The 16,577-nt window shown below is 35.2% G+C and overlaps 2 protein-coding genes across 2 annotated transcripts; one reads left to right on the forward strand and one right to left on the reverse strand.

Annotated features, from left to right (window-relative positions):
- The first annotated feature begins 189 nt into the window (after positions 1 to 189).
- LOC144843458 (macrophage mannose receptor 1-like) lies at positions 190 to 11,683 on the forward strand. Its single transcript, XM_078700243.1, has 19 exons — positions 190 to 247; positions 392 to 586; positions 1,003 to 1,202; positions 1,652 to 1,794; positions 2,200 to 2,246; positions 2,569 to 2,742; positions 2,916 to 2,960; positions 3,485 to 3,657; positions 4,282 to 4,450; positions 4,811 to 5,056; positions 5,449 to 5,597; positions 6,107 to 6,209; positions 6,577 to 6,691; positions 6,966 to 7,089; positions 7,603 to 7,774; positions 8,131 to 8,385; positions 9,010 to 9,183; positions 9,887 to 9,922; positions 11,496 to 11,683. Exons 1-19 carry the CDS (start codon positions 190 to 192, stop codon positions 11,681 to 11,683), a joined length of 2,766 nt encoding a protein of 921 aa, XP_078556369.1.
- A 652-nt stretch (positions 11,684 to 12,335) lies between these two features.
- Positions 12,336 to 16,291, reverse strand: LOC144842785 (uncharacterized). Its single transcript, XM_078699321.1, has 6 exons — positions 16,199 to 16,291; positions 14,874 to 15,007; positions 14,533 to 14,679; positions 14,146 to 14,361; positions 13,662 to 13,860; positions 12,336 to 13,249 (listed from the first exon to the last, which is right to left on the reverse strand). The coding sequence occupies exons 2-6, from the start codon at positions 14,937 to 14,939 to the stop codon at positions 12,639 to 12,641; spliced, it is 1,239 nt and encodes a 412-aa protein (XP_078555447.1). The 5' UTR covers positions 14,940 to 15,007; positions 16,199 to 16,291; the 3' UTR covers positions 12,336 to 12,638.
- Positions 16,292 to 16,577: the final 286 nt, after the last annotated feature.

A 16,577-nucleotide genomic window follows, 5' to 3' on the forward strand; every position in this document is an offset into this window, starting at 1 on the left:
GTAATAATAATGGTGCTTGTCTCATACAAAGATAAAACAGTAACAGAAACAAAAATATCAAAAAAATTCTATCCTTAAGTTTCACAGTCAACATATTGATTATAAAGAGACAGTGATTATGTGTGAACTAGGTACACCTGGGTAACCCCTACTTTTCTCGAAAGATGTACTAGGTTCTTTAAAGTGCACATGACCATTGGACCTACTGTTTATAGTCCTTATGTCAGAAGACTACCAGAACTATGGAGTAAAGCTATACTGTCAAACTTTATGTCCATATACTTTTTTCTCACATAAAGTTTGTTAGTGTAGCTCTTACTCCATAGTTCAGAGCCTTAGTGAGCCTCGAACCCTTGCCAATATTATACATTGTACATTATATGATTTCAAGCTGTCCTTGTCATAACGGTCAAATTGTCATACTTGAATGAACACAGGTTTGAACAGGCTTTCATAGCAGACCAGTTATCCAGTTTACATTCGTGGTACTGGACAGGCTTCAATGACAAGAGTGCGTCCGGAACCTACAAGTGGGACGACGGAACACCTGTCACTTACACCAACTGGGATCAAGGACAACCAAACTGTACGTCTTGATTCCCGTATCTGTAGTATATTTAAAGATATATTGTCTCCCTGAAATTATTTTGTTGATTATGTCATTTTAATGTTACATAATAGTTGTTCACTTTAACCAAAAATTAGATTGAAAAAAAATATTGTTATACCCAAAAAAACAGTTTGGCTGCCAGCCAAATTAAAAATTTTGAAAATCTTTAGAAGTCTATGACGATGCCTGGTTGATTGATCTTACACAGCTGTATCTATTGTACACATGTATGCGTGTATCTTTCTAAGTACAGTAAAGTTTTTTTTTCAGCGATTACATTACACCAATAAGCGTTACTCCATAAGATTTATCCTGGGAGATATCCATGAAAGAATATGTTACATTTGTGTTGAATGAAGAATGGGTTAAAACATAAATACTGTGTGTTTCAGCTGCTGGTGATAGCAACTGTGTTGCTCTGGCAACTAGCAAGCCCGTAGGATTCTGGAATGACATGTCATGTGAATCTAATAATGGCATTATTTGTGAGAAGCCACGTGATGGCTACACAAAGTCCCCAATGATGACAACACAACCCTCTGATGTGGACTGCCTGGAGGGATGGACAGGGTATGGTTCAAATTGCTACCAGGTAAGCTTTATTATCTGAGGAATATTGGTCTTTGTCTGGGCCAGCCCTCTGCTCACCCACAGCAGCCAGCAGTGCAGCGTCTAACAGATCAGCACCCCAGGGTACTATCCCCTACTCTTTAGTGTACCAAGTTCTTTACAAAGCACTGTACACAGGACCCAACGGTTTATGCCCTATCCGAAGGACGAGGCATTGAGAATACAGTATCTTGCCTAAAGGATACAATCAGTATGGTACAGATAGGCTCGACCCCATGCCTATCACATGCTAGTCCGATATTATCATTACACCATTATTCTCCAGTCTATACAGCACCCGACGCAGTATTCCTAAACGGTCTCCCATCCAAGAATGCAACCAGGCCCAACGTTGCTTAATTTCGTTGATCTGACGAAAACCAGTGTGTCAATGTAGTATGGCCGTGATGATGGGTTGATTTGTTTTTTCAGGTTGCGGTGATACCACAGGACTTGAGGTTATCATGGGAAGAGGCACTAGATATTTGCAGACATATGGGTTCAGAACTCGCTAGTTTCCATAGCAACCAGGAAGAAGAATGGGTGAAATCAACAGTTAAAACAGAATACAATATGCAAGTTGTTTTTTCTTTAGTATTTAGTAATATATCAGAATATAGATAATTAGCTTTAGATATTTCTTAAATATACAGTAGAACCCACCCACACCGTTTGGGACACCCACTATTAAGGACACTCGTGAAAAGAATGCGGGAAAATAGATGTTTTAACATTACATATACTTATACTGTAGAGTACTAGAGGACATCCCTATTAAAGGGACATTTTTTGGGGTGTCTTGAAGGTGTCCCTTTAATAGAGGTTTGTGTTGTGAAGTATTATTGGGTTAGTAACAAAAGAGGAGTGGTTGTTAGGTGAATTGGTATTGATGTTAGAGCGTAATTTTCATTAAAAAAATTGGCCATATGGTAAGAAAGAGCAGTATCATCATTATCTTAATTATGTTTTTGTTTTTTCAGGACTGGAAACTTTTGGATTGGTTTGAATGATCGCGACACTGAAGAGCGTAAGTTTTTTTCTTCTATCTTTATTTTTAAATATTCTATACATCAAACAATAAATGACAAGAGTAACCCCTAATCTTCAGAAAGCTTCACTGTGTACACACAAGCCAGATGTGTACATAACTAGACCTAGTTTTAAGTTTCAGGTATTATCCGAGAAGATATCACCAAAAGTATGGTCGAGCAGTACCTTGAACCTCTACTTTGTTTATTATTTATCAGTGAAATGATCGTAGTCCAGCTGATTACTTGACCTCAGCTACCGGTCAACCCAATAATAAAGATCACATAATAATCTGTTTATTAATATTTTAATTTGATTAGGATATGAGTGGAGTGACGACAGTCCAGTTGATTACTTGCCCTGGGCTATTGGTCAACCAAATAATGATGATCACACTGAGAACTGTGTAGAGATGATTTATGACAAAAACACTAATGGCTGGGCTGACAATGACTGTAGTGTGAAAAGAAACTGGATTTGTAAAATGAAAAGAGGTGAGTATAACGTTTTTTCTACCTCAACATTTGTTTAATACAAACATATTTGACTGTTTCAATGTAGAAGATGATTATGAGGCATTTATACAATAGTGTGTGTGATTTCCAAATTGTTTTGAGAGTTTGCATTATGGGTATTATTTCTACATGTATTTACAAATTTCTTGTAGGCAATGTGCTCAAGACTACCTTACCATCTGTAACTGGAATTGTTTGTAAGTATATTATATTTTGCTCTTTATAGCTCTGTCTACACTATCAAACTTTATGTGACAAAAAAATGTACATATATGGGCACAATGATGTCATATCACTACCATATTTTGGCACATCACACTTTTTTTGTCAAACTAATTTGATAGTGTAGACGGATCTTTATAATATTTAGCTTTTCCAACCAGTTGTAGTATAACATCAGATAAGCACTTTGATGCCATCAAACGACACCTATGTGTCTGTCCCCAAACAGCGGCTGAGTTGGACCAGCAGTACATCAGGTTAACACCTACAACTCTTGCGAACGATATACTGAGTTTTTTAAAGTGCACATGAGCCAGATATGTACTGTACACTGGACCTCCAGGTTTAAGTCTTTATCAGAGAAGACTAAAATAAACTTATTGCTAGAAACCAATACTATTGCTGACTGGCCAAAAAGCAAGAGGAGGTGTCTACTAGGCTGACGTTATGCTACTGGTCTCAACTGTCATTCTCACATGACATACATTCCTTCTTTTAGCACCTGAATGTGGTGAAGGCTGGGTATCATTTCCAGGCAATAACCAGTGCTACAAATTCTATGATGATTCAAAGAGAAAATCTTGGTCCGAAGCTGAACAAGTTTGCATTCGAGAAGCCAGTGACTTGGCATCAATACATAGTCCGGAAGAAATGAATTTTGTAAGATCAATGGTATGTAATCTAATTCTTTAATGATTATTATTACACTGTCATTGCATATAACAGGACTAAATTATTTTAATTTATTTGTTTGACAAAAAAATCTGGGACGTCAATAACTCGCAAGCCTGAAGTCCCAGTTCAAAAATGTACAGTTAATACAATATAAGTTAAAATTCATAGACTACTATCTAAAGTCCATTTACACTTATGATTTGAGTCGGTAATTGTGATATTCATATATTATTTGGCCCCGGATGTAGTACGCGATGGGCACATGTGCAACTGTATCACCGCACTGGCGGCACTCGGATTGAGGTTGCAATAAAAGAAGACTTGTTTTACTTTAGCGTACGTGTGCTTTTTATATTAATAACTCCAAGTTATTACAGTAATTATAAATGTAAATAACCCAAGTAATGGCTTGAGAAATTAAATAAATGAATCTTTGGATGTTTCGCTTGGAGCACAATTGTAAACATGCTGGATCGAACCCAAATAATTATATTTGGACCAGAAAGAGCAAACATAAAACTGTAAATGGAATCTATGCCTGCCTAACTAAGTTTTAAAGAACAATTTGCATACATTTGCTTGTATAAGTTATATAAATCAGTTTTTATTTTAATCTATTAGGCTGCTAAACTTCCAACCTTCGAAATATGGACTGGCATGCGAGATTACCAAGGAGAACTAGGCTATCAGAATTCAGATGGCAGTGTTACTAACTATTTTAGATGGGATGCTAACCAACCGAACGACAATCGTGGCAATGATAGGTGCATTCTTATGTCAGCTAGTGAAGGTAGGTTTTGTTATGGAGTAATGGTTTTATCCAGCCTAGCCTGCATTAAATGAAAGTTGTGCCTAATTTTACCTCTGTCACAAACTCATCATATGATACACTGGGTCCTCTGGGAGAACAGTCTTAGACTGAAGAGGCTACCCAGTATAAAGAATAAATAAATATAAAAAATAAATAAAATTTGTGAATTCAAAAGATCTGTATTTTTATGTATGTAGATAGCCCTTTGCAAATTTTGTTTATGCTCATAATTTCAACTTTATTTTTATTCAAACAATTCAGTGATCTGATTGATCAATAGTTGGCTTTTGACCAATTTACCACCACCAACTTATTTAATCTCATTAATTAATTATACAGGAAAAATGGCGCATGAATCATGTTCTGAGACTCGCGCATTTGCTTGTAAAAAACGTCCATCTGATGCTCAGACAACGGTAGTTGTTCCTACGACGGTGATGCCAGGATACTGTCCGTCGGGCTGGTCAACACGGGGAAATAAATGCTACAAGTTCTTTGAAGAGAAACGTGCTTGGAATGATTCAAAAGCATTTTGCGAAAGCAATAACGGCGAACTTGTTGCTGTTAATGATGAATACAATCAAGGTATATATCTATTTTAGTTTGATATTTTTATCATAAAATCATAATCGTCATATAATGTTTGGTGGATAGTGTATGTATAGCCGGGAGAGACAGAATCAGACTAAAGTGAAATATTATTTATTATTATATCTAAATTATCACAATTGTATTTAATTAACAACAAAATCAATGAACTCTGAAACAACAGGAGCACCCTACACCTTGCTTCAATATATTTTCCAAATTATAGAATTCTATAGAAATCGACAGTAAATCTGATTGTCAAGAAATCAACTTTAAAACATTTTATCAAACCCATTAATCGCCTTTCTTTTCTTTTCTATCAAGTATCATTCAATTTCTGTTTATAATAAATGCTTATATGTCTTTGAAACTATTTAATTGCATTCCAGCTTACCTGATAACCCTTCTGCGAGACATTGACTACCCTGTTTGGCTTGGCATCAATGACCGAAATTCTGAAGGAATGTTTGTGAATGCAGATGGATCAGATATATCTTACGCTCACTGGATGACTATGGAACCCAATGGTGGAGCTAATGTATGTGCATATAATATTTAATCTCATTGTATGTAGATATCTTATTATCAAAGACATTATTTTCAGTATAACAGTGGGATAGCACTAGTCCTCATTTTCCATTGAAATGACTTGAACTCATTACTAGGATGGACATTCAACTTTGCTTGTTACTGATTTTTGTGTAGAAATTGGGAGTATGCTATCCTATGACTGATTACATTTATATGTAAAGTGCTCCCCACTCTGTTTTAAAAAACAGTTGTACTCATGAGCACAGGCTCCTAGTCATAGGGTTTAAGTTCGTTTTGAGTTCCCCACCAACTTGCTTGTGTAGTTTGCGTGTTTGACAATAAAGAATAAAAATAAATAAGAATAAATTTCAATTGAAATGTTCACATCTTATCTAAATCCTTAATACAATTTGTCTGAAAAGTTACTAGTTCACAAAATAAACAGTTGATCTTATAGTGCTGGGAGCAGCAGTTTAAGAGCGCTTTATAAATTCTCAGTAATATTATTATTTTTAGGAGAATTGTGTTGAAATGTATTCGGGTAATACTCAACCTGCTGGTGCGTGGAATGACCTTCCTTGTGCAGCAAAGGTTGGGGTCATATGTCAGCGTCCAAGAGGTAAAGTATGTTATAAGTAAAAATTCAAAAATACAATTCAACTGCTGCCTTATGTCTAGAACATACATTGAAGCAGCATTATTACCATATTTTGAATTCCATAGTCATAGAGAAATTGCAGATTCTCTGTATGAAAAGCTTAAAGCCATGGTTCCCACTAGGATGCAAAGACGTAGACATATTGACACAAAGTGCCATAATAACATAATCTTGCATGTCACAAGTGGAAACCGATGATGTAAGCTTGGTGTCGTAGACATATATACACTGTTTTCTGCTTTGCATACATTGCAATAGTGATGATTCCACTTTTGATTTCTTACATTATGTTGCTTAAGCTTAAATTACATATTACATTTGTTGTCAGACAGTGAAGGTTCACCGACACCAGTGGGTGTAGCGTGTGCTGATGGATTTAGTGTCTTTGATGGAGCCTGCTATAAAGTTATGACTGATGCATCAACTTTCCAAGAAGCGGAGAAGTAAGCATGAAATGTATTTCTATAGTATGGAATCCCACCTATTCTTGTCCTTATTCTTTTTTTGCCAAAACAATACCACCAAAATAAGTTGGCTGGCCAATAGCACATGTGTTTCCTTCTTGCCCAATAGCGCATGTGTTCCCCTCTTGCCAATAGTGCATGTGTTCCCCTTTTACCCAATAGCACATGTGTTCCCCTCTTAACCCAATAGCACACTTACTGCTCTGTACTAGAGAAAATTTTTAACATTAAAATGAATATACTTATTTTTTAGAACATGTGCAAAATCTGGAGGTCATTTAACAAGTATATCTAATGGATATGAGCAAAACCATCTCCTACTCCTCAGTCAGGATACAGGAGGCATTCCTCTCTGGATTGGCATGCAGTACGATGATGTACGTGTAGCAATAATATAAAATTGTACATTCAACATTCTTTTACAAATACAGTCAAATAAGCATCATAGTTGAATAAGTTACACAGTTAAATTTAAAGTAACACAGTTGAATAAGTCACATAGTTGAATTTAAAGTAACACAGTTGAATAAGTCACATAGTTGAAAAGTACTACAGGTGAATAAGTACCACAGTTGAATATGTACCACAGTTGAATAAGTGCCACAGTTGAATAAGTGCTACAGACGAGTAAGTCCCACAATGAAATAAGAGTCTTGGTAAATGCCAGTCAAATAATCAACACAGACAAAAAGTGCCACAGTCTAATACCCATCATGGTCAAATAAGCACACAAATAGAAAAAAGTGCTAAAGTTAAATACTGTAAGTGCTGCAGTGAAATATCACCACAACAGTCAAATACAATAACACATCAAAGTTTGATACACACTGCAATACAGGCTTTAATCTAACTGCCAGAGCCACAATACTTTACTTTTATGTTTCTATTAGTCAAATGGAAAATACACATGGATTAATGGCTGGCCAACACTGTACACAAACTGGGCAATTGGTCAACCAGTCAAGAATGTGAATGGAGGCTGTGTAGTGATGCTACCCAATGGAAGATGGAATGATACACTATGTGCAAACAAATATGGTTCAATTTGCAAAGTTACAGACGGTAATTTTGAAATTTACAGGCCTGCCCAGGCAGCATTATTCTTTCCCCTAATTCATGAGGTTATCAGGGTAATTTATGTATCGTAGCTCTGCAATTCATGTGTCGTACTTCTGCAATTCATGTGTCATATCTCTGCAATTCATATGTCGTACCTCTTCAAATCATGTTTCGTAGCTCTATTATACAATTATTATATTTAAAAACAGTAAAACCCTTTTTAAGGTGACACCTTCAAATTGTCCCCTTAATAGGGGTGTCCGCTAAATTGGGGTGTCCCAAAGAATGTACTGTACGGTAAAATATATTGACTGGAAGCAAAATAAGCATTGTCATGATCTTTGTTTTTTCTTCATCAGCTACGCCTCCGGTATATCCATCAACAGCACCTGGAAACTGTACAGATGAGACTTGGTCGGCATATGGCGCGCACTGTTACAAAGCTTTTCTTGATGACCAAGTTGCGTGGCACAATGCAGAGTACAAGTGCAGTGTATTTCGCAATACGCACCTGGCCAGTGTACATAGCAGCAAAGAATTGGAATTCATCAACAATGTGGTTGTTAAGAGAGTGCCTTCAGTTTGGATAGGTCTTATGACTGATGAAGCCTCAGGTGCTGTAGAACGGTTCTTGTATTCCTCAGCCTGGCTTAAATTTAATCTTTAAACTAGCCTAGGTTCTGGGGTTTGTACCATTACAAAACCTCCAAATACTAGTGAATGAACATATTCTCTTGTACTCTGGTTATTTGTATTGATAATTGATGTGTAATGCGAAACTATAGGATTTAATTGTTCCATTGGCAAAAGTTGCTTTTCCAGAAATAGCGGTATAAGAGCTTGTTCTCAGCAAATATCTCTGCAACATTCTAGCAGCACAGTAATATATTCAAATGTTAATATATCGACATTAGATATACACAAAACTCAATAGCGGATCCAGAGGAGTAGCGCTTAGGTCCATTATTACTAGTTCACACACATTCACCGTTGCACACAGCCATTTATCTAGGAAGCCGCACGTCCTTCAGGTGACAGTGGGTTTCCTGATTTTCCCGAGCTGGCATGCCAAATGAATAAAATGAATTACTTTTTTATATCTATTTTTGACAGACTATTAATGAAATATGTTAACACTCCTCTGTTTAAAAATCCTGGATTTTCCCCTGGTTCTGTTGATCACAAGTGCAGATTCTATTTTCATTCATTCATTTATAAAGGTTTTCTTCTCTATTCAGGTTACAGTTGGTCGGATGGATCCCCTGTTGATTACCTTCCCTGGGCTCCAAATGAACCCAGTGGAACATATGAAGGGGAAGCAGAAGACTGCGTAGAAACAAACATTGCATCGAGTACATGGAATGACCTCAGCTGCAACAGACAGCTTGGATATGTTTGTAAATATAGCAAAAGTAAGTAGACATAATATGCATTATAGGCTCTGTTTACACTATCAAAAAGTGTGATGTGTCCAAATATGGTAGTGATATGGCATTATGCCCATATAAAGCTCTGTCTACACTATCAAACTAGTTTGACAAAAAAGTGTGATGTGCTGAAATATGGACATGATGATGTCATATAACTACCATATTTGGATATATCACTACCATATTTGGGTACATCACACTTTTTTTGTCAAACTAGTTTGATAGTGTAGACAGCTTTTTATAATAAGGGCACATGATTCTGTACAAAGTTCTAGGTCTTATAAAGTTCTAAAGTCTTGGCAAATCAAAAGGTCCCTAATATATAAAAAAACTTGCATTTCTAAACACAGTATGTAAAACAGGGACGTACCAATGAAGCTGACACTATCAAACTTTATGTTACAAAAAATGTGATGTGCCCTTATATGGACATGATGATGTCGTATCACCACCATATTCGGGAGTATCAGCACCATACTAGGGCACATCACACTTTTTGTGTCAAACTAGTTTGATAGTGTAGAAAGAGCTTTAGAAGCCCTTTTGATCATTTTTTAACTTTTAAAAAATTGGACCGGAGCCAACTTGAATTTCTCTGCATTTATGTAATATAATAACTATGAATATTTATTGTAGAACATTTTAGAAAGAAATTAATTTATAAAATTGACTTATTATTTTCTAGATGACCCACACACGATTCCTACAGGGGACACTATAAGTAAGTTAATATACAGTAATTTTCAATTCAATTTCATTTTATTTCGGAAATATCATCCATATTAATAAACTTATAAACCATAAAACTAAACTTAAGTATATAGAATGCTTCTCCATCTACAATACATTTTGGAGTTATGGAGCATATGTTTGCAAACACAAGCAACAAGGATGTTACCACTATTCAACATACGTTGCATGAAACTATAGGTAGATTTTCGCATGTACTCATTAAAGGAAGGAACACCATGTTCAATAAACATTGCACTGGCACTACTACTTCTAGAGACATTAAGTATACGGCGCAGAGCATTATTGTAGCATACATTAAGAGATCTAATATTCTTCATACGATAATTACACCAAAGGGCTGCACAATACATATTAATACAGTAAGATCTAAAGAGACAAATTAACATTTAACATTGGTAGAGCATTTCATAAATTTACGATTGAGTGAGTTGCTTCTAATACACAAAGACCTGTACTGACTTTGAATGTCGGCCTCATCACTGCAATCACACATAAGAATATGACCAAGATAGGTACCTTTCTCAACATAAGCAAGTTTTTTACCAAAAAGTTTAGTAATAGAATTACCTTCAAGTTTGCAAGTACGAGGACAGAAACGCATACAAAAAGATTTCTTATCATTAAATAAAACATCATTCTCTTGCGAAAACTCTTCACAAACATGTACCAATACCAGCAACAGAAGGAGCAAACATGGAGACATTTAATGTATTAACTATTGTTTAAAGATATACTGTATTGTCCCCCTAGACAATTTTTTGTTGTTGCATAATTGTTATTCAATTTTACCAAAATGTGGATCGGAAAAAAAAATGTAATTTAAAGCGCAAAAATACCTAAATTGCCTGTTTCTTTTATCTTTTTTTAATTGAAATAATTAATTTTGTTTTCTACAGATGAATAACTTATTAAAACTGCAAAATGACCTATTGAAAGTCTGAATTTATTAATCTTTAATTTTCAGCTTTTTGGGTTACAATACATCTTTAAAAATTTTAATTGTTATTGCAAAATTATCATTGCTTAAAATAAGAACAACTCTCTTGTTCAAATTTGCAATTCATTAAAATCTATATTTTAAAAAGAAGAGAATTATTCACTTTCAAACAAGTAAATTTAATTGCTTGAAAGTGAAAAATATTTGCGAGTTGAATCTATCGCAAGATTGACTGCCACTCAGAAGAATATCAGATGAAGAAATATTGCCATGGATACTTGATGTACCCACGGGCATGGAGATGATTTTGGGTGGGGAGGGAGATAGTGTTTGTGATATTGGTGAATTATGATGCGTAATTACCGAGTGAGAGGATGATTTTCAGCCAGAAATGTGTTGGATGATGTTTGTTCATTTGTTGAAATATCATATATTTATTTCTGGGAGTCAATTGTCCTCCATGTACCTGTCACTCATTGTATGTTGGTTTGTGAAGATATTTTCAACAATGAATGACAATACTCCTAATGATTAATTTTCAATAATAAATATATATTTTCAAATTTTTAAATATTAATAAAGTTTTTTTGTATTTTTTAATCAGAGGATGGAGGTGACAGTTTATCAGTGGGAGCAATTATTGGTATTACCCTGGGCTGTGTTGGTGCTTTTGTTGCAGTTCTTGCTATCATTATGCTCATCAAGAAACAGCGCCGCCTATTGGAGTATTTTAGGCATTCAACGCCAAGTGATGGATTTGAGGATCACATTGTTGGAGAAATCAACTCGTAGAAAAGAAGATCTTTATTAAAGCATCAGCATATGTATATTTTTGTTTGCCAAATCTAGACTAGTAAATATATATATATACAGAACTGTACTTATTTTACTGTTCTTGGTTGATCTGTTGAGATGTAATTTTTGAATATTGACAGACACATCAACCAGTAGGCCTAACAATAGTTTTTAATGCTTGAATTTTTCCCAAACCCTAGTAGTTCTTATTGTTTCTGAATTTATCACTTCTTTTTTTTCAAAGTTTCTAGTTTGATAAACTGCCGACAGTAAAATGTTAATAACTCAATGATATATTTTATTGACTCTATATCTATAGAATCAACTGGAGAATGGCCTGATGGGACATTAGCTGTGCCAATGATTACAGTGACTGTGCCAATGATTACAGTGACTGTGCCAATGATCACAGTGACTGTGCCAATGATCACAGTGACTGTGCCAATGATCACAGTGACTGCCAATCATCGCAGTGACTCTGCCAATGATCACAGTGACTGTGCTAATGATCACAGTGACTCTGCCAATGATCACAGTGAATGTGGCAATGATCACAGTGAATGTGGCTATGATCACAGTGAATGTGCCAATGATCGCAGTGACTCTGCCAATGATCACAGTGACTGTGCCAATGATCACAGTAAACAATAAAATCTAAATAAACTAAACTGTAAGTTAGTATGTATAATAAATTAAAAAGCTAAAATAATTTATTTCTCGTAATATTTATTTATAATATATTCAGCGCTTTGGGATTTTGTATGCGCTTAAATATGATTCAAAATCAATAGGAAGATAATAATAATGGAGCATACAAAACACTCCAGCAACTTCCTTCTTATACAATAGAACACCTCTTTTGGACACCCCTATTTTACGCGATACTTTCCTGTCGATGAAACATACGAGGAACAGTGACGATGCTTTTGAGGGGTTTTTTTACGACCAACACCTACGATTTGTTGTGTTCTGAAGGTGTCCCCATAATAGAGGGCTTCATTGTATTTAATTGTATCGTTTCCCCTGTAGTATCAGGTATTATATGTTCAATGTTAATGTTCGATTTTTCATTGTTATTTTTCAAACCATCTTTTCGTTTCTCATTCTTGTTGGCGACTTTCTTTGACGATGACTCGACTGTTGAGAAAAGTGACTCGTTTTGCTTTCCTACTTGATTCTTATCTGTATTATCAGTTAACATTATAACTGGAATTGCAGTCTTATGTCTGTGCCGTAACTCTTTCCTTGGCGTAGATTTGTTTGTAAAATCGTCACCAATTATCGATCTGTCGTGGTTTTTCTTCAAATTGTCTATCAAACGTCTATCTTTAGATCTCCTTTCTGAGTTGTGTTTTTTCTGACGTAATATATTTACATCCGGGTTGTTGTCTACTACAAATTTTCGTCCAGCACTTGCACATCGCGTAGTTTTTAACAGTTCTTCACGCCTTTTCAAGCGTTGTTTTTCATTTTCCTCTTTATGTTGTTCTTCCATATCAAACTGGTCGCTGCTTCCATATTGTCCAAGGAAATCTGCGTCGCTGCAACCACTTTCCAAATCGTCTGAAACAGAAGTTAACAGTAAAATGATAAATACAAATTGGCAAGCAAAGTAAGAATTCCAGAAGAAATAGTATGTCTGTTTTAGATTGTAGAATTGACAAAGAAAATAATGCAATGAACTAATTATGAAATGTTTTTGCAAATCAAACATTAAATGAGTGTAGGCCAATTGCTATGACCGCCATGCCAATTCAATTTAGAGTGGTTATAGGTTAGCAATTTTGTATACCGACTTAAAAAGAGGAGTAGAAGTGCCAAAGAAATGCCACTAGAAATAATTTACCCGAGAAATAGGATTTGATTCAAAGGAATCATACACCAGACTCTTTAATCAACTAATTTTTGTATGGCAAATTGCCTGCCCAGGTTTGTATCGGAATCTCAATTTCTACATTCTAAACTCGCTACTTACCAGAGGTTGATTTTGAATTAGATGGCACGTCTTTTGATAATACTGACGAAACGACCTCCCATGCAAAGACCTTATCAACCTTCCCTGGTGGTGCTGGTGGCAGCATTCTTTTGTACGAGTTCTCCAGATTAGCTGAACGCCAACGTGGTATCTTTTCCTTATTGTCTTGCTTTTTTAAATGATCAAAACTTGATAGATTCTGCAATAGAAATGCAAAACCATTCTGAAATAACTGTTATGTTTTGAAGAATAGCTGTTGTGTTTGGAATAATAACTGTAACTTTGAGGAATAACTGCTCATGTGTTTTAAAGAATAACTGCTTTGAGTTTGAAAGAATAACTGCTCTGTATTCTGAATAATAACTGTTGTGTTTAGAAGAATAACTGTTGTCTTTTAAATAACTGCTTTGTTTGGAAGAATAACTATGTGTTTGGAAGAAATGCTGTGTATTGTCGGATGGTAGAAGAAGCCTTTGTTACTTACTTTAAAGCTGTGTATTCCATCACAATTTCTAACAGCATTTGTGAGGTAGGTCACTTCAGCGTACATGTCTTTCTGTTTATCTTTCGGCATTCCGAATACTTCCGAATGAATTATTCGAAACGGTTTCATCTGCCGAAGACGAGATACCTTGAGTGTTTTTGGACGTTTGGAAAACTGTATACATCTGTTGTTCTCTTCGCAATCTCTTGCACTTTTCTGAAACAAAACGTTTGACAGGAACAGTTTCTTAACAAAGTACAATGTTGAATTCTATCTATGTGGATTATCTAAAAATGGAACAAGCTTTTCTCCATCATGAAGCAACGAACACATAGGAGAGTTGCACTGTTTTCTGTTGGCACGGAGCAATGAATTTGTTAAACTTACTTCCCGTATTGCAGTTTCAATTGATTCATGATCCTTCCAGAACTGTTTAGCGCTGTGTATTGTGCGACCTGTTGCAATCTTTGGCAAAGTGGTTACGTGTATCGCGGCTGGTGCTGAAGACGTCTGACGTCTTCTTTCGCTACTGCCCTATCAAAAAAATAGTATATGATGATCAAATAGCATTTACTTCTTTTCGAGAATAATATTTTTTTTAAACCCTCTCTCATCTTCTTCCCCTATTTAATACAGTAGGCCTACCACTGCAAAGTTATGGTTCAATAGCCCTGGGAAGATCATTTAATTTCACCCGTAAACGCTGCATTTAAGTTCTGATAACTTACCCGATGTTTTATAATGTTATAATCCAAATTCCTTGCCGAAGATCCGTTTTCCTCATTTCCCTCCATTGTCCATGTCCTTTGGGAATATAAAATATTCTTAAACGTCGAATAGTATAGGCAGTAGACTATGGAATCTGTGAAAGGATATGACAGTAGGCCTAATTAGTAGAGGCGAAGCGTCCAAAGTAAAATCTAGGTTATCCCATACGTTGGGATTTTGCAATGCTGTTCACATCGCGTATTTTAAATAAAATAGTCTGAAATAACCCGATGTGACCTAGCAATACTACTAACCTAGTTTTATTATTTACAGTGTTATGCTTGTTCCCATGGAAACATAAAGCTATAAACTGCGGCGATGTCTTTGTGGTATACATAATAAAATAGGTGAAAGAATTGTAAATCTGTAATTATTTATTATCGAAAATCACACAGTGTGACCATGACTAGAAAATAGTATTTCAATTTATCATTGGTTTTTAGTTCCGTACTTGTTAAAGGTACAGTAGGCCTATACAGTATATTGTCCCCCAAAAACATGGACAATTTAAAATTAATATAATCAGACTTTGAATAGGCCATTTTGCAGTTTTAAGAAAGTTATTCACTTCATTAGAAAAAAAAACCTAATGATTTCACTTCTAAAAAGAAAAAACAAAACAATAAAACAATTTGACTATTTTTTGCTATAAAATTCAGGTGAATAGTTTTGTTTTCGGTTAAATTATTATTATTAGAATACCGTATTCAATATTTAAAAAAATAATGGGGTGAGAGAAGGGAACAGATCGAGTCATAAACTATTTCCTAAGAGTAATTCAATAAAAATAGGCACCACCAGAAATTAGGCCGGAATTAGTCGAATAGACCTTTATCAATAATCTATTGATCACCATCATAGTAAAAATGTTAATAATGTGGTTATAAATGACGTTATCGGGCCGGTACAACGTACATGTTTATCTTCTGACCCTGGATTTATAATATCTTCATAATGAGATGATAGTTACCATGGCATCCGAATAACGCTATGTAAAATTTGTATACAAATAACTATATTTCATGTGATGTTATAGGTGGTGTTAAAACAAAATAGGCCAGTGAAACTAATTAGTATATAATATATACTAATAAATGAGAATGTATTAATATTGATAATTTAAATAAAATCTGTCAAGTTACTACTAATTCATTATTTAAAGATTAGGCTATTCCGAAATAGATTATCGTGAATAAAAATAATTCGGCTATGGAGGGGCCCTCATCCTCACCTCTACTCTACATTCGCCTTGCCCTGCCTTAAGTGAAACAGATGTAATGTTTACCTTCAGAATCTTCGCATTATTCTTCCACAAAGAACTTATTTTAGAAAATAACCACGTTTAGTATCATCACCGACCACCACACCCGTGAGTCCCTTTTCAATGTATTACACCAACACCTTTATGTCACTTAACGTCCCGTTAATTTGGTTCGAAGTACAACAGTGTAGGCCTATATATAGAGATATCTCTATGGTGCTAGAAAAACACGTTTAAAAACTAGTATCCGAACATTCTTTTGTTGATCCCTCTCTCTTTTATTCTAAGCCTATGTAACAACTGAGCTCCCTACCGAGTGGTTCTTCTTTGGTGTCTAAATAGAACAATAAACTCACGTCGATATCGCTATATCTATTAACAATGGGATTCACAAGTGCGACTG

This window comes from Antedon bifida, chromosome 5 (genome assembly GCF_963402885.1).
Source record: "Antedon bifida chromosome 5, ecAntBifi1.1, whole genome shotgun sequence".
NCBI lineage: Eukaryota > Metazoa > Echinodermata > Crinoidea > Comatulida > Antedonidae > Antedon > Antedon bifida.

What these genes read in the sequence shown, in the direction of transcription:
- LOC144842785 (XM_078699321.1), bottom strand. Translation starts at nt 14,939, where the DNA reads ATGGAGGGAAATGAGGAAAACGGATCTTCGGCAAGGAATTTGGATTAT. An exon ending in ATAACATTATAAAACATCGG is followed by an intron (nt 14,680 to 14,873) that starts GTAAGTTATCAG and finishes TTTTTTTGATAG; the next exon opens with GGCAGTAGCGAAAGAAGACG. An exon ending in TTGAAACTGCAATACGGGAA is followed by an intron (nt 14,362 to 14,532) that starts GTAAGTTTAACA and finishes GTTTTGTTTCAG; the next exon opens with AAAAGTGCAAGAGATTGCGA.
- LOC144843458 (XM_078700243.1), top strand. Translation starts at nt 190, where the DNA reads ATGACCATTGGACCTACTGTTTATAGTCCTTATGTCAGAAGACTACCA. An exon ending in TGAATTTTGTAAGATCAATG is followed by an intron (nt 3,658 to 4,281) that starts GTATGTAATCTA and finishes TTAATCTATTAG; the next exon opens with GCTGCTAAACTTCCAACCTT. An exon ending in TCTTATGTCAGCTAGTGAAG is followed by an intron (nt 4,451 to 4,810) that starts GTAGGTTTTGTT and finishes TTAATTATACAG; the next exon opens with GAAAAATGGCGCATGAATCA.